This window comes from Coregonus clupeaformis, chromosome 35 (assembly GCF_020615455.1).
Source record: "Coregonus clupeaformis isolate EN_2021a chromosome 35, ASM2061545v1, whole genome shotgun sequence".
Lineage (NCBI taxonomy): Eukaryota > Metazoa > Chordata > Actinopteri > Salmoniformes > Salmonidae > Coregonus > Coregonus clupeaformis.
In genome coordinates, this window is record NC_059226.1 from 16,031,661 (window position 1) to 16,058,718 (window position 27,058).

The 27,058-nt window shown below is 46.4% G+C and overlaps 1 protein-coding gene and 1 pseudogene across 1 annotated transcript in view; both read left to right on the forward strand.

Annotated features, from left to right (window-relative positions):
• The first annotated feature begins 1,499 nt into the window (after positions 1-1,499).
• Positions 1,500-15,141, forward strand: LOC121570205 (annotated as a pseudogene).
• Positions 15,142-21,183: 6,042 nt separating this feature from the next.
• Positions 21,184-27,058, forward strand: part of LOC121569477 (syntaxin-1B) — a 74,989-nt gene continuing 69,114 nt past the window's right edge. The window contains exon 1 of the mRNA XM_041880458.2: positions 21,184-21,500. Coding sequence (XP_041736392.1) covers positions 21,471-21,500 — 30 coding nt within the window. The 5' untranslated portion in view covers positions 21,184-21,470. The remainder of the gene's footprint in view (positions 21,501-27,058) is intronic.

The window sequence follows — 27,058 nt, forward strand, 5'->3', positions numbered from 1 at the left end:
CAGACTAAAAAGCCTTGGTTTCTCAAATGACTGCCTCGCCTGGTTCACCAACTACTTCTCAGATAGAGTTCAATGTGTCAAATCGGAGGGCCTGTTGTCTGGACCTATGGCAGTCTCTATGGGGGTGCCACAGGGTTCAATTCTTGGGCCGACTCTTTTCTCTGTGTATATCAATGATGTCGCTCTTGCTGCTGGTGACTCTCAGATCCACCTCTACGCAGACGACACCATTTTGTATACATCTGGCCCTTCATTGGACACTGTGTTATCTCCAAACGAGCTTCAATGCCATACAACACTCCTTCAGTAGCCTCCAACTGCTCTTAAACACTAGTAAAACTAAATGCATGCTCTTCAATCGAACGCTGCTGGCATCCGCCCACCCGACTAGAATCACTACTCTCGACGGGTCTGACCTAGAGTATGTGGACAACTACAAATACCTAGGTGTCTGGTTAGACTGTAAACTCTCCTTCCAGACTCACATTAAGAATCTCCAATCCAAAGTTAAATCTAGAATCGGTTTCCTATTTCGCAACAAAGCCTCCTTCACTCATGCTGCCAAACATGCCCTCGTAAAACTGACTATCCTACCGATCCTTGACTTCGGCGATGTCATTTACAAAATAGCCTCCAACACTCTACTCAGCAAATTGGATGTAGTCTATCACAGTGCCATCCGTTTTGTCACCAAAGCCCCATATACTACCCACCACTGTGACCTGTACACTCTTGTTGGCTGGTCCTCACTACATATTCGTCGCCAAACCCACTGGCTCCAGGCCATCTATAAATCACTGCTAGGCAAATCCCCGCCTTATCTTAGCTCATTGGTCACCATAGCAACACCCACCGGTAGTATGCACTCCAGCAGGTACATCTCACTGGTCATCCCCAAAGCCAACACATTATTATTATAATTTTTTTATGGTGCCGTATGTTTTGCTTAATATAAGGAATTTGAAATTATTTTTTACTTTTGCTTTTGATACTTAAGTACATTTTAGCAATTCCATTTACTTTTGATACTAAAGTATATTTCAAACCAAATATTTTTAGACTTTTGCTCAAGTAGTATTTTACTGGGTGACTTTCACTTTTACTTGAGTCATTTTCTAATAAGTTATCTTTACTTTTATCCAAGTATGACAATTTAGTACTTTTTCCACCACTGGTTATATTGTTTTCCAATTAATTAACTTTAGTGACCTTTTAAAGGCAATGTGGGAAATACAGATCTTGGAATGCCTGAACGAACTTCCGTGTGGATTTCACAGTGACTTGAGACCTTTTAAAGATTTTTGTCCTTTAATAATACACCCAAATTTAGTAAACACACCCATTTCTGGGATGTTGATGTGATGTCTTTGCCCAGTGGGATGGCAATTGCAAAAGCTTATAATAACATTATTTCTAAAATCCCTCATTATATTCTTTCTATGTCTATACCCTGCCTTTGTCACACCATATTTGTCAATTTTCACTCTTCCCAGCATGCCATGTCTGTCAACCTTCTACTCTTCCTTTTCCTCCCTGTGTGTCACGGCTGCCACACTGGCTCCTTCACCGACTGCCAGAAGGCTCCGTTCGTCCCCGGCCACAACCTGGCCGGAGAGGGTTTCGACATTGTCAAGATGCAGACCTACGGCGCCTTTGTGGTGGATGTGTGGAAGTTCATGGTAGAAGGGCACGACGGTAACTGCACCCTGTGCATCAACACTCTGATGAACAACCAGGTCCAGAAGTTGCCGCTCTCTGTACCATCAAGGGTGTCACGATCAGCGCTAAGACCAAGTACTGCAAGTCCCAGAGCAAAAAACTCAAGACAGGCCAAAGCTTCGGAGCCACCTTCTCGGACCGCGTCACAGAAGTGCAGGGCGGCAACGTTGAGGTGGCATACATCCTCTTCAACCCCAACAAGAAGTCTGGCTACAAAACCTGGCTTAAGAAGGTCCCTGCTGTGGTCTCCTACCAGCTCAGCTCCCTGCACTTCCTGGCCAGAGACAACCCCATCCTCAAGGCCAACCTGCGCAATGCTATCAGAGACTACATCCAGAAGTACACAGTTTCCACCTCCTGCCCGTCTGCTTGCAAGACGGGGAGACGCAACAAAGACTGCGTCTGTAAGTGCACCGGTCACAGGAACGTGGACTCCAACTGCTGCCCCGGTAAACCGGGCGTGGCCAGGATGAATGTGACGGTGGCTACGGGGCTCTGGGGGCGACTACTTCTCTAAGACAGACAGCTACGTCAAGGTCTTCTATGGAAATCAAGGCGATTCCACTCCTGTGATCTGGAACAATGACTTCCCCTACTGGAAATACAGGATTCAGTATAGAACGGTGGATTTGAAAAGTAGTAGTAGTAGTAGTTTTTTCCATTTTTATGTTAAATAGTCAGATCCGTCTCTTGAGGATTACTATGTATAGGCTTCCTGTACAAAGGAATAAATGGAGCAGCAATACATATGTTAAGGGTGTTTTGGGCTCTCTGTGTCTTTGTCGGTGGGATCTCCAGGGTAGTTTCCAATTTGCTAATTTTGCTCCCTATTCTATAAAACCTTGTAACAGTAAAAAAGAACAGCACAAAACATTTTGTCAGCATTGTGAATATATTCTGTATTACCACTGCTCTTACTTAGAGGTCTCTCTCTCATTCACCCACTCTCTGTGTTCCCTAACAGAGCCTTGCACTTTCAGGTGTGGGACAGCGACAACAGATGGAACGATGATCTGCTAGGAAAGGGCTCCATAACCCTTCAAAGGGGCATGAACGTCAACCATAGGTTCAACTTGAAACACAGCACACTTTATGTCTCCCTGTCTGTGGTTTGCGGCCCCAGCCTTAAAGGAGCCTTCTGTGATCAGTATGCCCCCTTGCCTGGGTCCCAGGGTAGGCTGAGTTACGTCCATGACTGGGACAGAGAGACAGAGACGTTACCCACCCTCTTCCAGGGTTCTCAAGGTGCCCGGAACAGGACCTTCCTGTCAGCGGCGCCCCTCGTGTTAAATGACTTACTTAATTATAATATAATAATAATATATGCCATTTTTTTTTTTTTTTTTTTTTTATTTCACCTTTATTTAACCAGGTAAGCCAGTTGAGAACAGGTTCTCATTTACAACTGCGACCTGGCCAAGACAAAGCAAAGTAGTGCAACAAAAACAACACAGAGTTACATATGGGGTAAAAAAAAAACATAAAGTCAGAAATACAACAGAAAATATATATACAGTGTGTGCAAATGTAGCAAGTTATGGAGGTAAGGCAATAAATAGGCTATAGTGCAGAATAATTACAATAGTATTAACACTGGAATGCTAGATGTGCAAGAGATTATGTGCAAATAGAGATACTGGGGTGCAAAAGAGCAAATTAAATAACAATATAGGGATGAGGTAGTTGGGTGGGCTAATTTCAGATGGGCTGTGTACAGGTGCAGTGATCGGTAAGGTGCTCTGACAACTGATGCTTAAAGTTATTGAGGGAGATAAGAGTCTCCAGCTTCAGAGATTTTTGCAATTCGTTCCAGTCATTGGCAGCAGAGAACTGGAAGGAATGGCGGCCAAAGGAGGTGTTGGCTTTGGGAATGACCAGTGAGATATACCTGCTGGAGCGCAGACTACGGGTGGGTGCTGCTATGGTGACCAATGAGCTAAGATAAGGCGGGGATTTGCCTAGCAGTGATTTATAGATGGCCTGGAGCCAGTGGGTTTGACGACGAACATGTAGTGAGGACCAGCCAACAAGAGCGTACAGGTCACAGTGGTGGGTAGTGTATGGGGCTTTGGAGACAAAACGGATGGCACTGTGATAGACTACATCCAATTTGCTGAGTAGAGTGTTGGAGGCTATTTTATAAATGACATCGCCGAAGTCAAGGATCGGTAGGATAGTCAGTTTTACGAGGGCATGTTTGGCAGCATGAGTGAAGGAGGCTTTGTTGCGAAATAGGAAGCCGATTCTAGATTTAACTTTGGATTGGAGATTCTTTATGTGAGTCTGGAAGTTGAGTTTACAGTCTAACCAAACACCTAGATATTTGTAGTTGTCCACATACTCTAGGTCAGACCCGTCGAGAGTGGTGATTCTAGTCGGGTGGGCGGGTGCTAGCAGCGTTCGATTGAAAAGCATGCATTTAGTTTTACTAGTGTTTAAGAGCAGTTGAAGGCTACTGAAGGATTGTTGTATGGCATTGAAGCTCGTTTGGAGGTTTGTTAACACAGTGTCCAATGAAGGGCCAGATGTATACAAAATGGTGTCGTCTGCGTAGAGGTGGATCTGAGAGTCACCAGCAGCAAGAGCGACATCATTGATATACACGGAGAAAAGTGTCGGCCCAAGAATTGAACCCTGTGGCACCCCCATAGAGACTGCCATAGGTCCAGACAACAGGCCCTCCGATTTGACACACTGAACTCTATCTGAGAAGTAGTTGGTGAACCAGGCGAGGCAGTCATTTGAGAAACCAAGGCTATTTAGTCTGCCAATAAGAATGCGGTGGTTGACAGAGTCGAAAGCCTTGGCCAGGTCGATGAAGACGGCTGCACAGTACTGTCTATTATCAATCGCGGTTATAATATCGTTTAGGACCATGAGCGTGGCTGAAGTGCACCCGTGACCAGCTCGGAAACCGGATTGCATAGCGGAGAAGGTACGGTGGTATTCGAAATGGTCGATGATCTGTTTATTAACTTGGCTTTCGAATACTTTCGAAAGGCAGGGCAGGATGGATATAGGTCTGTAGCAGTTTGGATCTAGAGTGTCACCCCCTTTGAAGAGGGGGATGACCGCGGCAGCTTTCCAATCTCTGGGGATCTCAGACGTTATGAAAGAGAGGTTGAACAGACTAGTAATAGGGGTTGCGACAATTTCGGCGGCTAGTTTTAGGAAGAAAGGGTCCAGATTGTCTAGCCCAGCTGATTTGTAGGGGTCCAGATTTTGCAGCGCTTTCAAAACATCAGCTGTCTGAATTTGTGTGAAGGAGAAGCGGGGGGGCATGGGCAAGTTGCAGCAGAGGGTGCAGAGTTGGTGGCCGGGTTAGTGGTAGCCAGATGGAAAGCATGGCCAGCTGTAGCAAAATGCTTGTTGAAATTCTCGATTATTGTAGATTTATCGGTGGTGATAGTGTTTCCTAGCCTCAGTGCAGTGGGCAGCTGGGAGGAAGTGCTCTTATTCTCCATGGACTTTACAGTGTCCCAAAACTTTTTGGAGTTAGTGCTACAGGATGCAAATTTCTGTTTGAAAAAGTTAGCCTTTGCTTTCCTGACTGCTTGTGTATATTGGTTCCTAACTTCCCTGAAAAGTTGCATATCGCGGGGCTATTTGATGCTAATGCTGTACGCCACAGGATGTTTTTGTGCTGGTCAAGGGCAGTCAAGTCTGAGGAGAACCAGGGGCTATATCGGTTCTTAGTTCTGTATTTTTGAATGGGGCATGTTTATTTAAGATTGAGAGGAAATTACTTTTAAGGAACAACCAGGCATCCTCTACTGACGGAATGAGATCTATATCCATCCAGGATACCTGGGCCAGGTCAATTAGGAAGGCCTCCTCGCTAAAGTGTTTTAGGGAGCGTTTGACAGTGATGAGGGGTGGTTGTTTGACCGCGGACCCGTTACGGACGCAGGCAATAAGGCAGTGATCGCTGAGATCCTGGTTGAAGACAGCTGAGGTGTATTTAGAGGGTATGTTAGTCAGGATGATATCTATGAGGGTACCCATGTTTAAGGATTTAGGGTTGTACCTGGTAGGTTCGTTGATAATTTGCGTGAGGTTGAGGGCATCTAGCTTGGATTATAGGATGGCTGGGGTATTAAGCATATCCCAATTTAGGTCACCAAGCAGTACAAACTCAGAGGATAAATGGGGGGCAATCAATTCACATATGGTGTCCAGGGCACAGCTGGGGGCTGAGGGGGGTCTGTAGCAAGCGGCAACAGTGAGAGACTTATTTCTGGAAAGGTGGATTTTTAGAAGTAGAAGCTCAAACTGTTTGGGCACAGACCTGGATAGTATGATAGAGCTCTGCAGGCTATCTCTACAGTAGATTGCAACTCCACCCCCTTTGGCAGTTCTATCTAGACGGAAAATGTTATAGTTGGGGATGGAAATTTCAGAATTTTTGGTGGCCTTCCTGAGCCAGGATTCAGACACTGCTAGAACACCAGGGTTAGCAGAGTGTGCTAACGCAGTGAATAACTCAAACTTAGGAAGTAGACTTCTGATATTTATGTGCAAGAAACCAAGACTTTTGCGATTACAGAAGTCAACAAATGATAGCTCCTGGGGAGTAGGAGTGATACTGGGGGCTACAGGGCCTGGGTTAGCCTCTACATCACCAGAGGAACAGAGGAGGACTAGAATAAGGATACGGCTAAAGGCTTTAAGAACTGGTCTTCTAGTGCGTTGGGTACATAGAATAAAGGGGGCAGATTTCCGGGTGTTATAGAAAAGATTCAGGGCATTATGTACAGACAAGGATATGGAAGGATATGAGTAAAGTGGAGGTAAACCTAAGCGTTGGGTAACACTGAAAGAGATAGTATCTCTAGAGGCATCAATTGAGTCGGTCTCTGAGTGTATGGGTGGAGGGACAAAGGAGCTAACTAAGGCTGGTTTAGCTAGGCTGGGGGTCTACAGTGATATAGTACAATTAGAAATAACCGAAACAACAATAAACTAACCATGTTTGGGCTGAGGCTAAACATAAACAGGATGTAGTACCGTAAAAAGGAACAGTCCAGCAGATATCAGCTGTATAGCTGAGTTATCATAAGGTCCGGTGGTGAAGTGCTAGTGAGTAAGAGGCCACGGCTAGCGTGTGCTACGTCCGTTTTGTAGTAGCCAGCTGGTAGCGAAGAATCCGGAGTTAAAGGTCCAGTGATTCCGGCGGAAAAACTGATATGTTCTGGGTCGATAACGCGCAGTGCTGACTGGCCGAATATCCGGTGATCAAAGTCCAGTGATTAAAATTAATCCAGCGGAAAAAAATCAAATGTTCTGGGTGAAACACTGCTAGCTGTGGCTAATAGCAAGTAGCTAGTTCAGTAGCTAGTTCAGTTTAGTGAGTAAGCGTGTGCTAACGGGCCAGGGCTAGCAGATGGATGGAATCTTCGTGGTTACGTCGTAACCACATCAGACGATTTCGTCGGCAGACCAGTCGTGTAGGATCGGCGGGGCTCCGTGTCAATACTATGTGGTCCCGTCCGGTTGATAGAGAGGTAGATAGCCGGGAGATGGGCCTAGCTCAGGTTGATTAGCCAGACCACAGCGTCCGTTTTGTTGTAGCCAGCTAGTAGCGATGAATCCGGAGTTAAAGGTCCAGTGAATCAGTGATTCCGCGGAAAAACTGATATGTTCTGGGTCGATAACGCGCTGTGCAGACTGGCCGAATATCCGGTGATCAATGTCCAGTGATTAAAATTAATCCCGCGGAAAAAAATCCAATGTTCTTGGTGAAAACACCGCTAGCTGTGGCTAATAGCAAGTAGCTAGTTAGCTGGCTAGCTAGTTTCAACTGGAGATTCTAGATTCTAGATAAAAGGTAAGTCAATAATAGAATCCGTTCCACATTGAGTGAGGCGGGTTGCAGGAAAGTATATTTTGTAGAAGGATGAAAAGTCTGATAGGGAAATATGTACGAAAAATACAAAAAAACAGGGTATTTACAGGCTATTTACAGACACACGACAGAAACAGGACTGCACTACTTCGCCATCTTGGATGCTTAGCAGATGCTTTTATCCAAAAGGACTTACAGTACAGTGCATACATTTTAGAATATGTGACCCCCAGCGGGAATCAAACCCACAACCCTCTAACCAATGCTCTTACCATCTGAGCCACACAGGACTACTTACTCCTCTTCACTCCCTGTGGAACATAAAGTTGCAACAATACACGCCATGCCAGACGGTCCTTTGCAGCTTTCTCTCTGCTTCACCTTTGTTACATGAGGCAAATGGTAAATCAGTAAAAAATAATGCATTAAATCTATAGGTCAACCAATTAGCTTGCGTTGACAAACTCGGTCTTTCCTTTCCAAGGCGATAAAATGATTCATTGCTTCAGGGTTGCCTCTACATTCGTATCTTTTTTCTTTCTGTCACGAAACTAAATTATTTCTCAATATTGACTTTTTTTTACAGTTCTATGTCATGTCTGATGCATCCAAATAGTTGGGGTTGCAGTATTTACATTTTAGTCATTTAGCAGACACTCTTATCCAGAGCGACTTACATGAGCAATTAGGGTTAAGTGCCTTGCTTAAGGGTACATCAACAGATTTTTCACCTAGTCAGCTCAGGGATTAGAACCAGCGACCTTTCGGTTACTGGCATAACGCTCTCACCCACTAAGCTACCTGCCGCCCTGTATTACTCGTATAACTGTGACACACAAAAAAACCTTCTTCAAAGTAATGTGAAAGGAGGGATTTTAAGTTTATTCGAGGCCTACTTGAAGGGGAACATTACCCAAGTGCTTTTGCTGATTCATTACCACCCAGATGAAGTGGGTGAGACCACAGACTCTGGATAATTATGTTCCTTTCCTTTCACATTTGTTTCAACTTTGTTATTGCAAGTTACATTTTATCATTGAATTTTATATTTTCTGCTTGTACTGTCCGTCAATAAATTGAGTAGGCCTATTATGGTGCCAGTGTTTATTTCACTACTGAACAATTTGATACCTGTGGGCTAAATTTACACGCGTTAACCCAGACTTTCATGTAAACCATGTATTGGGGTCAATTGTAGACATGAGAATTCAAGTTATTCATGATAGGATTTGGCCCTGTATTAAACAACAAGATTTCACGTGCAAAATCACATGATTGTGAAAATGTGTTTTTGGAACACTTCACATGTGATCACATGATTTCACATGTGTAGTTTCATGTTATCACATGTTGCTTTACATGTTGTCACATGTTATCACATTAACTTCACATAAGATCACGTGTTCACATTAAGTTAATGTTGTTTTTCCGTAAGGGTTTTGTGAGGACTGTTTAGAATTCCAGGTATAACGGTTGGTTATTTGGAAAAGGATAATCACATCTAAAGATGAATTCCTGGAGTAAAATGTTTTTACGACTTTTTGAAGGGAGCACTTAAACTGCCAGAGATATTTGGGGTGTTGTGATGAGTGTGATGGAAAGGAGTCAGGCGCAGGAGGGTAATCACCGAATACAGAGTTTATTCCTTCGTTGACACACGAATGCGCTCAAATAGCGATCAACGAAACAGGCACAGGGGAAACTATCATCCCTGGCAAATACACTGTAACGTATATGCAATAATATATAGGCACAGGGGAAAATCTACCCTGGCAACAATATGTTACGAGTAGCTCCACCGAGCTACTCTACTGTCACAAATAACAATCACCCACAAGGACAAGGGGGCAGAGGGAACACTTATACACAGACTAATTAGGGGATAGGAACCAGGTGTGTGTGATTGACAAGAAAAGACAATTGTGATGATGATTGGGGCGGCAGTGGTTAGTAAGCCGGTGACGACGAACGCCGAAGCCTGCCCGAACAAGGAGGGGAGGCAGCCTCGGCCGAAATCGTGACAGTACCCGCCCCCTTGATGCGCAGCTCCAGCAGTGCGCCGACCCCGGCCTCGGGGACGGCCAGGAGGACGCGGAGCAGGGCGAGCCGGATGGCGACAGTGGAAATCCCGCAATAGGGAGGGATATCCCTCACCGGGACCCAGCACCGTTCCTCCGGACCGTACCCTTCCCACTCCACGAGGTACTGAAGGCCCCCCACCCGACGTATCGAATCCAGGATGGAACGGACAGTACGCCGGGGGCCCCTCGATGTCCAGAGGAGGTTGAGGAACCTCCCGCACCTCAGACTCCTGGAGCGGACCAACCACCACCGGCCTGAGGAAAGACACATGAAACGAGGGGTTAATACGGTAATCAGGGGAAGTAATAACCTATACGTGACCTCGTTGATTCTCCTCAGGACTTTGAACGGCCCCACAAACCACGGGCTCAACTTCCGGCAGGGCAGGCGAAGGGGCAGATTCCGGGTCGAGAGCCAGACCCGATCCCCCGGTACAAAAACTGGGGCCTCACTGCGGTGATGGTCAGCGTTGGCCTTCTGACGATGCACGGCGCGCTGGAGGAGAACGTAGGCAACGTCCCACGTCTCCTCCGCGCGCCGAAACCAGTCATCCACCGCAGGAGCCTTGGTCTGGCTCTGGTGCCACGGTGCCAGAACCGGTTGGTAACCTAAAACACATTGGAATGGTGTTAGGTTAGTAGAGGATTGGCGGAGAGAGTTCTGGGCATATTCTGCCCATGGCAAGAACACCGACCACTCCCCCAGACGGTCCTGGCAGTAGGACCGCAGGAACCTACCCACATCCTGATTTACCCGTTCCACCTGCCCATTTGACTCGGGGTGGAACCCAGAGGTCAGGCTGACCGAGACCCCCAGACGTTCCATGAACGCCTTCCAAACCTTGGACGTGAACTGGGGACCTCGGTCGGACACTGTATCCTCTGGCACCCCGTAGTGCCGGAAGACATGAGTAAACAGGGCCTCCGCAGTCTGCAGGGCCGTGGGGAGACCGGGCAGAGGAAGGAGGCAGCAGGACTTGGAGAAGCGGTCCACAACAACCAGGATGGTGGTGTTACCTTGGGAGAGGGGAAGATCAGTCAAAAAATAAATACTAAGGTGAGACCATGGTCGTTGTGGAACTGGTAAAGGTTGTAGCTTACCCGCTGGGAGGTGCCTAGGTGCCTTACTCTGGGTGCACACCGAGCAGGAGGAGACGTACACCCTCAGGCCACCAGTACTTTCCGATCAAGCAGCGCACTGTATGACCGATACCAGGGTGACCAGAGGAGGGTGACGTGTGTGCCCAGAAGATCAGGCGATCACAGATAAGAGCAGGCAGGTACCGCAGCCCAGCTGGACACTGCGGTGGAGATGGATCTGTGCGTAATGCCTGCTCTATATCCGCGTCCATCGCCCATACTACCGGCGCCACAATGCAGGAGGCCGGGAGTATGGGGGTGTTGTCTCTGGGCCTCTCCTCTGTGTCATACAGCCGGGACAGTGCGGCTGCCTTCACGTTCTTCGTACCCAGAATGTATGACAGTGTAAAATCAAACCGGGTGAAGAATAGGGCCCACCTGGCCTGGCGAGGATTCAGCCTCCTCGCTGCCCGGATGTACTCCAGGTTACGGTGGTCCGTCCAGACAAGGAAAGGGTGTTTCGCCCCTTCGAGCCAAGGCCTCCACACGGTCAAAGCTCGGACAACAGCCAACAGCTCCCGATCACCAACGTCGTAGTTCTGCTCCGCCGGGCTCAGCTTCTTAGAGAAGAAGGCACAGGGGCGGAGCTTGGGTGGCGTGCCCGAGCGTTGGGACAGGACAGCGCCTATCCCTACCTCGGACGCATCCACATCCACTACGAATGGTAGTGATGGATCGGGGTGGGCCAGTACCGGAGCTGAGGTGAACAGACCCCGCAGTCTCCTAAAGGTCAGGTCAGCCTCAGCAGACCAGCGGAGCTGGGACGGCCCACCCTTCAACAGGGATGTAATGGGAGCTGCAACCTTGCCAAAGCCCCGGATAAACCTCTGATAGTAGTTAGCAAAGCCAAGGAAGCGCTGCACCTCCTTAACCGTGGTTGGAGTCGGCCAACTACTCACGGCTGAAATGCAATCTCCCTCCATCTCCACACCTGAGGTGGTAAAGCGGTATCCGAGGAGGGAGACGGACTGCTGGAAAAACATACACTTCTCTGCCTTGGCATAAAGGTCATTTTCCAACAGTCGGGCCAGCACTTTGCGAACCAGGGACACATGCTCGGCGCGAGTAGCGGAATACACCAGGATGCCATCGATGTAGACCACCACACCGCGACCAAGCATGTCCCGAAACACCTCGTTCACAAAGGACTGGAAGACGGATGGAGCATTCATCAAACCATAGGGCATCACCAGGTATTCATAATGCCCCGTGGTTGTGCTGAATGCTGTCTTCCACTCATCCCCCTCCCGAACACACACCAGGTTGTATGCACTCCTGAGATCTAGCTTAGTGAAGAAGCATGCCGCATGCATTGAATCAATCACTGAAGGAATGAGGGGGAGAGGATAACTAAATCTAATCATCTCCTTGTTCAGTGATCGATAATCAATGCACGGGCGCAGACCGCCATCTTTCTTCTTCACAAAGAAGAAACTCGAGGAGGCGGGTGAAGTGGAGGGACGTATGTACCCCTGGCCCAGGGACTCGGAGAAGTATGTTTCCATAGCCTCCGTTTCAGCCTGCGACAGGGGGTACACATGACTCCTGGGAGGTACAGCGTCTACCCGAAGGTTTATCACGCAATCCTCCGCCCGATGAGGTGGCAATTTAGTCGCACGCGTCTTTGAAAACACATGTGCCAAATCGAGGTATTTGGGGGGAATGCGCATGGCGGAGGTACCTTCTGGACTTTCCACCGTGGTTGCACCAACGGAAACATCTAGACACCTACCCTGACACTCTTGCAACCACCCCGCGAGAGCCCTCTGCGGCCATGAGAAGGTGGGGTTGTGGAGTGCTAGCCAGGGATACCTAATACCACAGGGAAAGCAGGAGACTCAATAATCGAAAAAAATAACCTGCTGCATAATATGTCTCCTGGGTGATCATGGTGACTGGTATAATGACTTCCGTAACAAACCCGGACCCTAATGGTCGACTATCGAGTGCTCTGATGGGGAGTGGAATGGATAGGGGAACCAATGAAATGCCTTGACGCCGTGCGAATGCCCTGTCCATAAAGAGCCCTTATACTTCAGAGCCCTTATACTAGGGAACTACAATGTGATCAGGAAAGTGGATAGGTAGGCTACAGTGCGCAGCAGAGGGCTCTGAACAAGTGTGGGTGTTCGATATCTGGGGTGATGCGTGAGTGCCCTGCCTGCCGCCTCCAGGCCCAAAAGAACGTTGACTACGACGTGTGGTGTACTGTGGTGTACTGTGGCTCCACCTAGCTCCATCGGCTCGGAATCCGAGTCGTCCGGGGTGGAAACGGGCAGACCCCTACCAGGACGTCCTCTGGCTGCCAGCAGGTTGTCCAAACGAATGGCCATGTTCACCAGTTTATTGAAGGACAACATGGTGTCTCGGCAGGCTAGCTCCCGTCGGACGTCCTCCTGCAGATGGCACCGGAAATGGTCGATCAGGGCCCGCTCGTTCCACCCGGACCCCGCTGCCAGTGTCCGAAACTCCAACGCAAAGTCCTGCGCAGTCATCATCCCCTGCCTCAGGTGGACCAGCCGCTCACCCGCCTCTTGACCCTCGGCCGAAGTCGTGACAGGTGTATACGACAGGTAAAATCTCTGACTTGACTACCTCCAGATCATGTTTTTTTATTTCAATTGTAGGCCTTAACTCAGAGTCCTTTTCAGCCGGCCTGGTTTTGTGAGGACAACTGGGAACTTGTTAGAAGTGATAAGGACAGGTTACCCAGATGGCATCAGTTAAAACAAAGCAATGTCCACAATGGATTCCATTACTGTATCTATTTCACACTACTGAGCCAAACTGAACTGAAACAAACTGAACTGAGCCAAACCGTGCCGAGCCAAGCCAAGCTGTACTGGGCTGAACTGGTTACGCATCCACCATAGTTAATGTAACACTGCAGGACAGGACAATGTGAAAAGAAAATATCAGAGCCAGCAGGGTATAGTTCAGGTTGGCCCTATAGTGTGAATCAAGCAGATGTGACATGTTATGACTATCAGGGACTCATTCAGGATATACCCCCTTTTTAGTGAGATGGACCCCCACTCTTTCGGCTATGTTTTAACCCTGCCTCATCTCTGCTTTTTTCTTTCTACTCTATGCTAAATGGAAGACATCAAGGTGGGTTATACAGTACACGACTGTTGGTTAATCACTGGGCATGCTGCCATTTCCAAGGAAATTAGAGTAGAGCGTGAGTTCATCACAATCGTAAAATCCTTATTTGAAATGACTCTGCACCGTGGCCCAATTTATTGGTGATTTTACTGGATATAAGATGGCACTGCATAACATAGGTATTGATTAATTGGTAGATAGTATATGTTTATCCTTTGAATTTATCCCATGTAATATTGGTAGCCTAACAACTTCGGTCTAACCTCAGTACCTGATACTGTACATTGCTTGTAGAATTAAAACTGAGAAGTATTACAGATAGTACTGAACCATGCCAAGCCACAAGTTAGGTCATCTGTGCTAGACTAATCATTCCACTGAATGAGGATATCATGTGCTTTATTAGGACATGATCTCCCTACATTGCCTTGAATACAGGCATTGAATAATGTTAGGAGCTATTATGGATTATTCTTTACAGTAGGCTCTGCTCAAACAGTCAGGGGCCATTCAGGGATACTGTCAATATGGAATGTGAGTGCACAACTCTGATCAATTGAGTCATCATGTGAGGAAATGGAAATGAGCACAAGGTTGAAGACAATATTCATGTTATGTTTAGTAATATGACCCCTTCTGTTGGTTTGGGGGGAAAGGCCACTGAATACGGTATACAATAAGATAACTTTTACACAAAACGTAGACTTATAAAGCAATCTAACATGGTAGCCTATTCTAATTTAATTAAACAAAGATGTCTGAAATGTTGAAACAATTTTGATGGCATTTGCCTCAGGTTATAGGCTATTAGAATGCAGGTCTAGATGTATTACAATCTAATAACTGTAAAATCAGAGGTGTTAAGGTTTTCAAAATCTAGGCCTATCAGTAAAATAGTCTGCTGTAGCCTAATATTAAAACAGAAAGTAAAGTATTGAATTCTCTAAATCATTAGGCTACATTGCCTTTTAGCCTACAGCTGACTTCTATTCCAGTCATTACGATGGCGTTTACCATTTTGTGGTGGACAGCTCATACATAGAGCCCTTGTGCATTGAAGTGGGTGGCTTCCGATAAATAAATAAAAAACATGTTTAATGGGGTAACATCACCTCATCCTCTGATTATCTCACTTCCTTCTGCCTGCCTTCCACTATAGACCACCCTGAGCCCCTTGTGGGAAACTGCTCCTTTGGGAAGGGGGCTGGGTTTTCCGTTGCCCTACTCGTCTCCGTGCGCGTGGACTGAATTCCACAAAAATTATTTTCATTCACCTAAAACAAACTACAGTTCCCTGGTTTGCATAGAGCGCCGAACGATTACGCGCTGCGGATAGACACCGAAGGGGAAAAGGGCGGAGGGGGAGGGGTAGCAGGTGAAGTGATTGAGATGGAGAGGGAGACCGTGTGCGCACAGAGTTCCATCCCTCCGCATCGCTTCTTTTTCATCCTTTTTTTGCAGCATCAGTACCGCGCTCGTATCGCATTCGTTTGCTGGAGTCGGAGCGCGCTGCGGGGCGACACTGCACCGCCAAGGAGGACGCACAAGCACGGTAGAGGGGGGACTAGAGAAAAGCAAAAAAGACAGAGAAGGTAGTGCACAGGGGAGACTCATAGCCTACCCCCTCATTTGAATACTGGAAGAAAATATAAAATTGTCGGACCTTTGGACATAAGAAGACAATCACTCCACGAGGTACTGAAGGCCCCCCACCCGACGTCTCGAATCCAGGATGGAACGGACAGTACGCCGGGGCCCCCTCGATGTCCAGAGGAGGTGGAGGAACCTCCCGCACCTCACACTCCTGGAGCGGACCAACCACCACCGGCCTGAGGAAAGACACATGAAACGAGGGGTTAATACGGTAATCAGGGGGAAGTAATAACCTATACGTGACATCGTTGATTCTCCTCAGGACTTTGAACGGCCCCACAAACCACGGGCTCAACTTCCGGCAGGGCAGGCGGAGGGGCAGATTCCGGGTCGAGAGCCAGACCCGATCCCCCGGTACAAAAACTGGGGCCTCACTGCGGTGATGGTCAGCGTTGGCCTTCTGACGATGCACGGCGCGCTGGAGGTGAACGTGGGCAACGTCCCACGTCTCCTCCGCGCGCCGAAACCAGTCATCCACCGCAGGAGCCTTGGTCTGGCTCTGGTGCCACGGTGCCAGAACCGGTTGGTAACCTAAAACACATTGGAATGGTGTTAGGTTAGTAGAGGATTGGCGGAGAGAGTTCTGGGCATATTCTGCCCATGGCAAGAACACCGACCACTCCCCCGGACGGTCCTGGCAGTAGGACCGCAGGAACCTACCCACATCCTGATTTACCCGTTCCACCTGCCCATTTGACTCGGGGTGGAACCCAGAGGTCAGGCTGACCGAGACCCCCAGACGTTCCATGAACGCCTTCCAAACCTTGGACGTGAACTGGGGACCTCGGTCGGACACTTTATCCTCTGGCACCCCGTAGTGCCGGAAGACATGAGTAAACAGGGCCTCTGCAGTCTGCAGGGCCGTGGGGAGACCGGGCAGAGGAAGGAGGCAGCAGGACTTGGAGAAGCGGTCCACAACAACCAGGATGGTGGTGTTACCTTGGGAGAGGGGAAGATCAGTCAAAAAATAAATACTAAGGTGAGACCATGGTCGTTGTGGAACTGGTAAAGGTTGTAGCTTACCCGCTGGGAGGTGCCTAGGTGCCTTACTCTGGGTGCACACCGAGCAGGAGGAGACGTACACCCTCAGGCCACCAGTACTTTCCGATCAAGCAGCGCACTGTATGACCGATACCAGGGTGACCAGAGGAGGGTGACGTGTGTGCCCAGAAGATCAGGCGATCACAGATAAGAGCAGGCAGGTACCGCAGCCCAGCTGGACACTGCGGTGGAGATGGATCTGTGCGTAATGCCTGCTCTATATCCGTGTCCATCGCCCATACTACCGGCGCCACAATGCAGGAGGCCGGGAGTATGGGGGTGTTGTCTCTGGGCCTCTCCTCTGTGTCATACAGCCGGGACAGTGCGGCTGCCTTCACGTTCTTCGTACCCAGAATGTATGACAGTGTAAAATCAAACCGGGTGAAGAATAGGGGCCCACCTGGCCTGGCGAGAGATTCAGCCTCCCTCGCTGCCCGGATGTACTCCAGGTTACGGTGGTCCGTCCAGACAAGGAAAGGGTGTTTCGCCCCTTCGAGCCAAGGCCTCCACACGGTCAAAGCTCGGACAACAGCCAACAGCTCCCGATCACCAACGTCGTAGTTCTGCTCCGCCGGGCTCAGCTTCTTAGAGAAGAAGGCACAGGGGCGGAGCTTGGGTGGCGTGCCCGAGCGTTGGGACAGGACAGCGCCTATCCCTACCTCGGACGCATCCACATCCACTACGAACGGTAGTGATGGATCGGGGTGGGCCAGTACCGGAGCTGAGGTGAACAGACCACGCAGTCTCCTAAAGGTCAGGTCAGCCTCAGCAGACCAGCGGAGCTGGGACGGCCCATCCTTCAACAGGGATGTAATGGGAGCTGCAACCTTGCCAAAGCCCCGGATAAACCTCTGATAGTAGTTAGCAAAGCCAAGGAAGCGCTGCACCTCTTTAACCGTGGTTGGAGTCGGCCAACTACTCACGGCTGAAATGCAATCTCCCTCCATCTCCACACCTGAGGTGGTAAAGCGGTATCCGAGGAGGGAGACGGACTGCTGGAAAAACATACACTTCTCTGCCTTGACATAAAGGTCATTTTCCAACAGTCGGGCCAGCACTTTGCGAACCAGGGACACATGCTCGGCGCGAGTAGCGGAATACACCAGGATGTCATCGATGTAGACCAACACACCGCGACCAAGCATGTCCCGAAACACCTCGTTCATAAAGGACTGGAAGACGGATGGAGCATTCATCAAACCGTAGGGCATCACCAGGTATTCATAATGCCCCGTGGTTGTGCTGAATGCTGTCTTCCACTCATCCCCCTCCCGAACACACACCAGGTTGTATGCACTCCTGAGATCTAGCTTAGTGAAGAAGCATGCCGCATGCATTGAATCAATCACTGAAGGAATGAGGGGGAGAGGATAACTAAATCTAATCATCTCCTTGTTCAGTGATCGATAATCAATGCACGGGCGCAGACCGCCATCTTTCTTCTTCACAAAGAAGAAACTCGAGGAGGCGGGTGAAGTGGAGGGACGTATGTACCCCTGGCCCAGGGACTCGGAGAAGTATGTTTCCATAGCCTCCGTTTCAGCCTGCGACAGGGGGTACACATGACTCCTGGGAGGTACAGCGTCTACCCGAAGGTTTATCACGCAATCCTCCGCCCGATGAGGTGGCAATTTAGTTGCACGCGTCTTTGAAAACACATGTGCCAAATCGAGGTATTTGGGGGGAATGCGCATGGCGGAGGTACCTTCTGGACTTTCCACCGTGGTTGCACCAACGGAAACATCTAGACACCTACCCTGACACTCTTGCAACCACCCCGCGAGAGCCCTCTGCGGCCATGAGAAGGTGGGGTTGTGGAGTGCTAGCCAAGGGATACCTAATACCACAGGGAAAGCAGGAGACTCAATAATCGAAAAAATAACCTGCTCATAATATGTCTCCTGGGTGATCATGGTGACTGGTATAGTGACTTCCGTAACAAACCCGGACCCTAATGGTCGACTATCGAGTGCTCTGATGGGGAGTGGAATGGATAGGGGAACCAATGAAATGCCTTGACGCCGTGCGAATGCCCTGTCCATAAAGTTCCCAGCTGCGCCTGAATCGACTAGCTCCTTATACTAGGGAACTACAATGTGATCAGGAAAGTGGATAGGTAGGCTACAGTGCGCAGCAGAGGGCTCTGAACAAGTGTGGGTGTTCGATATCTGGGGTGATGCGTGAGTGCCCTGCCTGCCGCCTCCAGGCCCAAAAGAACGTTGACTACGACGTGTGGTGTACTGTGGTGTACTGTGGCTCCACCTAGCTCCATCGGCTCGGAATCCGAGTCGTCCGGGGTGGAAACGGGCAGACCCCTACCAGGACGTCCTCTGGCTGCCAGCAGGTTGTCCAAACGAATGGCCATGTTCACCAGTTTATTGAAGGACAACATGGTGTCTCGGCAGGCTAGCTCCCGTCGGACGTCCTCCTGCAGATGGCACCGGAAATGGTCGATCAGGGCCCGCTCGTTCCACCCGGACCCCGCTGCCAGCGTCCGAAACTCCAACGCAAAGTCCTGCGCGGTCATCGTCCCCTGCCTCAGGTGGACCAGCCGCTCACCCGCCTCTTGACCCTCGGCCGAAGTCGTGACAGGTGTATACGACAGGTAAAATCTCTTACTTGACTACCTCCAGATCATGTTTTTTTATTTCAATTGTAGGCCTTAACTCAGAGTCCTTTTCAGCCGGCCTGGTTTTGTGAGGACAACTGGGAACTTGTTAGAAGTGATAAGAACAGGTTACCCAGATGGCATCAGTTAAAACAAAGCAATGTCCACAATGGATTCCATTACTGTATCTATTTCACACTACTGAGCCAAACTGAACTGAAACAAACTGAACTGAGCCAAACCGTGCCGAGCCAAGCCAAGCTGTACTGGGCTGAACTGGTTACGCATCCACCATAGTTAATGTAACACTGCAGGACAGGACAATGTGAAAAGAAAATATCAGAGCCAGCAGGGTATAGTTCAGGTCGGCCCTATAGTGTGAATCAAGCAGATGTGACATGTTATGACTATCAGGGACTCATTCAGGATATACCCCCTTTTTAGTGAGATGGACCCCCACTCTTTCGGCTATGTTTTAACCCTGCCTCATCTCTGCTTTTTTCTTTCTACTCTATGCTAAATGGAAGACATCAAGGTGGGTTATACAGTACACGACTGTTGGTTAATCACTGGGCATGCTGCCATTTCCAAGGAAATTAGAGTAGAGCATGAGTTCATCACAATCGTAAAATCCTTATTTGAAATGACTCTGCACCGTGGCCCAATTTATTGGTGATTTTACTGGATATAAGATGGCACTGCATAACATAGGTATTGATTAATTGGTAGATAGTATGTTTATCCTTTGAATTCATCCCATTTAATATTGGTAGCCTAACAACTTCGGTCTCACCTCAGTACCTGATACTGTACATTGCTTGTAGAATTAAAACTGAGAAGTATTACAGATAGTACTGAACCATGCCAAGCCACAAGTTAGGTCATCTGTGCTAGACTAATCATTCCACTGAATGAGGATATCATGTGCTTTATTAGGACATGATCTCCCTACATTGCCTTGAATACAGGCATTGAATAATGTTAGGAGCTATTATGGATTATTCTTTACAGTAGGCTCTGCTCAAACAGTCAGGGGCCATTCAGGGATACTGTCAATATGGAATGTGAGTGCACAACTCTGATCAATTGAGTCATCATGTGAGGAAATGGAATTGAGCACAAGGTTGAAGACAATATTCATGTTATGTTTAGTAATATGACCCGTTCTGTTGGTTTGGGGGGAAAGGCCACTGAATACGGTATACAATAAGATAACTTTTACACAAAACGTAGACTTATAAAGCAATCTAACATGGTAGCCTATTCTAATTTAATTAAACAAAGATGTCTGAAATGTTGAAACAATTTTGATGACATTTGCCTCAGGTTATAGGCTATTAGAATGCAGGTCTAGATGTATTACAATCTAATAACTGTAAAATCAGAGGTGTTAAGGTTTTCAAAATCTAGGCCTATCAGTAAAATAGTCTGCTGTAGCCTAATATTAAAACAGAGAGTAAAGTATTGAATTCTCTAAATCATTAGGCTACATTGCCTTTTAGCCTACAGCTGACTTCTATTCCAGTCATTACGATGGCGTTTACCATTTTGTGGTGGACAGCTCATACATAGAGCCCTTGTGCATTGAAGTGGGTGGCTTCCGATAAATAAATAAAAAACATGTTTAATGGGGGTAACATCACCTCATCCTCTGATTATCTCACTTCCTTCTGCCTGCCTGCCACTATAGACCACCCTGAGCCCCTTGTGGAAACTGCTCCTTTGGGAAGGGGGGCTGGGTTTTCCGTTGCCCTACTCGTCTCCGTGCGCGTGGACTGAATTCCACAAAATTATTTTCATTCACCTAAAACAAACTACAGTTCCCTGGTTTGCATAGAGCGCCGAACGATTACGCGCTGCGGATAGACACCGAAGGGGAAAAAGGGCGGAGGGGGAGGGGTAGCAGGTAAAGTGATTGAGATGGAGAGAGGGAGACCGCGCGTGCGCACAGAGTTCCATCCCTCCGCATCGCTTCTTTTTTCATCCTTTTTTTTTTTGCAGCATCAGTACCGCGCTCGTATCGCATTCGTTTGCTGGAGTCGGAGCGCGCTGCGGGGCGACACTGCACCGCCAAGGAGGACGCACAAGCACGGTAGAGGGGGGACTAGAGAAAAGCAAAAAAGACAGAGAAGGTAGTGCACAGGGGAGACTCATAGCCTACCCCCTCATTTGAATACTGGAAGAAAATATAAAATTGTCGGACCTTTGGACATAAGAAGACAACGAGGCGGAAAAACCCAGGCGATTATATTTTAGCCAACACGGCGGGGAAACAATGAAGGATCGTACACAAGAACTACGAAGTGTAAGCTTATATATTTCTACCATTCCTACCCTCCTCCCTTGGTCCCACTCTCTCCTCCCTTCCGAAACCTCACCGCAATCGGGCGTCAGCGTCTGACATCTCCTTGCTGAGCGCTAGCTCACGGCAAACATAAAAAATATGTGCACGTAGGTTTCGGTTCCTTACCAAAAATACAGAGGCAGATATCTTTAGGCTATTCATTTCTATTTTACGCATTCGAATGTATCTTCCCATCAGTGTCAATAGCCTAGTGGTGCCCGCATGCGTGCACTGATGATCATACACGTAATATGAGCATGATAAAAATATGACTTCTCTATTAAAGGTCCGTTAAAATGCATTGATTTGAGAAAATAGCATAGGGCTATTAGCATTGCAGGCAGGCAAGCATATAAAACAAACACATCTACCATAGATAGTCTACTGATATAAATGAACCATATCAATATAAGCTTATGAATGCTTATTGCTGGCTAATATGGATGGACAGCTACCCTTAACAGTGGTAAAATACAGTGGGTGAAGGCTATCCTAGCCCATAGTCATCCTAGCCAAGCAATCCCTGCAAACACCGTTAAAGTTTTTTCTTCAACCCTTGGTAGAACGAAATATTTGTTCAGAATTGCTTCAGCCCATCGGATTTATCGTTTTCTAGATAGTTGATGGAGAGAGCGTTTTATAGGAGTGGGACGGGGCCGACTACGGTGGGGTTGGGGGGTCATATTATGAGATTGTACATTTTGTTATAACTGGCCTCTATAATAGGGTATCGTTTACATTATTGCTTGTATTAGACCCAAATTCGATCAAGGAGGACATAATTGAAGATCTCTCCCAAATATGCACCTATAGGGTTCAATTGGGTTCGCTTTGGCGACACCATGCAATGGCAGGATCTGCACCAGGGTTTCATTTTTCCCTGCATTGGAAAACCACATTCATACCGGTTTAAAACATATTCGGTGACTAGATGTATGCCATAAGGATAGCCACTGCCATATATTTGTGCAATTTGTCTGTCTAGGTTTAATTGAAAAACACATTTCCCCTATCCTCAAGGCAATAAAATCGATATGAGGCCCGAAGCATGCATGGCTTTTTTGGCGTAGCCCAACCTCCAACGTCTGGAGATCAATAAAATATCAGACGAAACGCCTGGACTCACTGCCGCTCTGCACCTATATCTAAAGCGTGTGTGTGTGTGAGAGCCTGTGTGTGATTATTATATCCAAATGTAGAGCCAATACAGGCTATACTGCACCGCTGTGAACATTATAGCAAATGACTGGGATTGTGTCACCGTCCCTGAGATAGCCCCTGGTCAGCGGATGCACCTTGCATGAATTATGTGCCTCCTTCTGTGCCTTCCCACTGAAACGCTGAACACAGCTAGATCCATACTCAGTCAGACACTAGGCACTTGCCTCACTGCCCACTGCAGATTCAAGGAGACTAGGCTACAGAAATCTCTCGGTTATGACGCTTTCGTGTCCAAACGAACCATACGAGCGTTTATTAGACGTGTTCATTTAGTAGATTCTGTTGCTCTCTGAGACGGATTTTCGTTCTTTCTTTACCTGTAATTTATGGTTTTGTATCCCCAACCCAACCCCCTCACCTTCCCGATATAATGGATGCCATCTGAAGTGAAATTGATAAATAATCGCTACCGTCAGTCTAAACTCTATGAAAATAATATTGTTAATGTTATATTATAATGATAGAATATCACGTAATTCTGGCAACAGATGTTGTATGATTGGGTAATAATTACATTTTATGTAATCATCAACATCACAGTGACGTATACGTCGCGCGCTACATCGTCCTACTCTGAGCAAGCCGTGTCTGCACGGGTTTCACCGAATGTGCTACGTGTGTGAGTGAGAAAAAGATTGGCCGGCTAAATGTACCACGTCTATACCTCCTATTCCCGTGTAAGCCAAAGAGACGGCTGATAGACCTTCGAGTGAGGGTGCGCGCGTGCGTTGCTGCACAATATCTGTTCCAATCTTATTGATTATAAACTGGGGTAGGGATTGCTGAGAAGGGACATAATCGAAGCTCAATCGCACTATATATCATAAACCTAAGATGAAACAGCAACCTTGAGACAAATCCTGGGGGTTGAAAAGGCACAGTCATTCGTTTCTTATTCTTTACCATATTTCTAAGCATTATAGTTTAGAGATGTCAGTGGAATTCCTTACTCATAAAAGTAATTTTGCGCTCTGTCATTAACACACACACACACACACACACACACACACACACACACACACACACACACACACACACACACACACACACACACACACACTCACTCACTCACACTAATTTTATTGATTTGTTCTCCCAAGACCAAAAATATATCACTCACTCAATGTCCTTAACATTTCTGTAATTGCACTAGCATTTTCCATGATATTTATTCAGTGCAAAATTGTGTGTGTGCATTTTTATTTTTATTGGTTATATGGCTGCATTTAGACAGGCACCCCAATTCTGATCTTTTTTTCACATAGGTCTTCTAACCAATCACATCAGATATTTTCATGTCAGATCTTTCTCAGAGCTGATCTGATTGGTCAAAAGACCAATTAGTGAAATATCAGAATTGGGCTGCCTGTCTAAATGCAGCCAGAGTGTCATTTTAGTTGCAAAGTGGATACTTTTCTGGACTGTTTTATTTATAGGCCTATAGCATTGCCAACCTCTCTCATATTAGTAGTCGATAGAGCATTATGTAATTTACACTGTCTTGAATATCAGTAACATCACTTGTGGCCTTGACTGAGAGAGCCATACATTCAATACATGCATCCAATTTGTAGCTACTTGGTAGGGTAGTGAGCTTATTTATAAGAGGTTTATAACATATCCAGTGACATCTTTGTGTCCAATGCAGAATTAGCACAACATTCTGTTATTCCAGTTACTGTATATTTTGTGTCGTTTTGCTTAAATCTTTGTGTGCCTCGATTCACTGTGATGCATTATTTAGCCCCACATGTATTTAGCATTCATATTCACCACATGTATGCCATGACAGAAGTTTAAGAGTGGGAAAAACAGCTTTCACCTCCCTACCATGCAATGTGTCCCACATAAACAGCTGGAACTCCCTGATTGCGACAGAGGAAAGGAGTGTTTGACTTCAGTGTCCGACCTAGACAGTACACCTTTATTTACATTGAGAGGCTTATTCATGTAGAGGTCTGTGGTACTGTATATAAAGTTCCTTCAGAAAGTATTCACACTCCTTTACTGTTTCCACATTTTGTTGTTTTACAGCCTGAATTTTACATTGATTACATTTAGATTTTGTGTCACTGATCTACACACAATACCCTATAATGTCAAAGTGGAATTTTGTTTGTAGGACATTTTAGAAATGTATAAAAAATGAAAAGATGAAATGTCTTGAGTCATTCACACATACAATTATCTGTAAGGTCCCTCAATCGAGTAGTGAATTTCAAGCACAGATTCAACCACAAAGAGCATGTATTTTTTTCAATGCCTTGCAAAGAAGGGCACCAATTGGTAGATGTGTAGAAATAAAAAAAAATCAGACACTGAATATCCCTTTGAGCATGGTGAAGTTATTAATTAGGCTTTGGATGGTGTATCAAAACACCCTGTCACTACAAAATACAGGCGTCCTTCCTAACTCAGTTGCCGGAGAGGAAGGAAACTGCTCAGGGATTTCACCATGAGGCCAATGTTGATTTTAAAACAGTTACAGAGTTTAATGGTTGTGAAATGAGAAAAATTTGGATGGATCAACAACATTGTAGTTACTATACTCCACAATACTAACCTAAATGACAGAGTGAAAAGAAGGAAGCCTGTACAGAATAAAAGTATTCCAAAACATGCAATGTTTGCAACAAGGCACTTAAGTAATACTGCAAAAAATGTGGCAAATAAACTTTTTGTCCTGAATTCAAAGCGTTATGTTTGGGGGCAAATTCAACACAGCACATCACTGAGTACCACTCTTCATATTTTCAAGCATGGTGGTGGCTGCATCATGTTATGGGTATGCTTGTCATCGGCAAGGACTAGAGAGTAAAAAAAAAAAAAAAAACGGAATACAGCTAAGTACAGGCAAAATCTTAGAGGAAAACCTGGTTGAGTCTTCTTTCCAACAGACACTGGGAGACGAATCCACCTTTCAGCAGGACAATGACCTAAAACACAAGGCCAAATCTACACTGGAATTGCTTACCAAGATGACATTGAATGTTCCTGAGTGGCGTAGTTACAGTTTTGGCTTTGAAAATCTATGGCAAAACTTGAAAATGGCTTTCTAGCAATGATCAACAACCAACTTGACAGAGCTTGAAGAATAAAAAAAATAATAATGTGCAAATACTGTATAATCAGGTGTGCAAAGCTCTTAGAGATTTACCCAAAAAAGACTCATGCTGCCAAAGGTGTTTCTAACATGTATTGTCTCAGAGGGGTGAATACTTATCTAATCCAGATATATGAGTGTTTTATTTTTCATAAATATTTCATAAATGTTCGAATTCTTCTTCCACTTTGACATTAGAGTATTTTGTGTAGATCGTTGACCAAAACGGACAATTAAATTAATTGTAATCGCACTTTGTAGCACAACAAACTGTGGAAAAAGTAAAGGGGCTGTGAATAATTTCTGAAGGCACTGTACATTGAAACATTCACCTGAACAAACAAGTCCCCATTAGCAACACGGTTAGCTCAGATTATACAGTACCATATTTAAATGTTGCAAAACATTGTTATTGCAATGTAATAACAATGAAACAACTTTAAGATTATATTGTTCATATTTTTATCAAGGCTGTTGAGATTAGGCTGGGAGAGGAGAAATGTATAGCCATCTGTTCTGAATCAAAAGCCTATGTTTTGGTGACAATCCATCATCGAAACAGGTACAATCAAACACAGAAAGCAGCTGATGAATGAGTGAACCTTCTATAACCTTTTGACCTTTGACAACAAGGGTTAATCAAGGCTCCTTCAGGACAAATGATACTAAAGCTAATAGGGTAAAAGCTAATAGGGTTAACATGTTGTAATGATAGTATAATACAAATGATACCAAAGCACAATTTGCCAGCTGTAATAAAGATCATGCCACATGATAGTTGCATATATCTTGGCTCTATTGTGCCTTAAGCTGTCCTTGAGTCATTGAAGGGCATGGCACAAACCACCACTTAAAAAACGCAGAGCAGAACTGTATACAGGAGAGTGGAGAGAGACACTAACATATTATACACGCTGAATGAGGTTTGGTCAAAGTGTATGACTGAATTCTGTTGGATGTATTTCAGAAATTATAATATTTAGGTAAATAACTGCATGTTAAAACTGTGTGAGGGCAGTTCTGTCTCAAAGGCACGGCCTAGCAGTTCTGCTCTACTGAATGGATTTGACATATGTGCATCTATTTGTGGTGGCTTTTGTAAAAGATTTCCTTGGCATATTTGAAGTTGACATGTTCATCTACTTTTATGTTGTCTTTTATTTGAAGTATGCGTCTGATGACCACAGTGGTGATT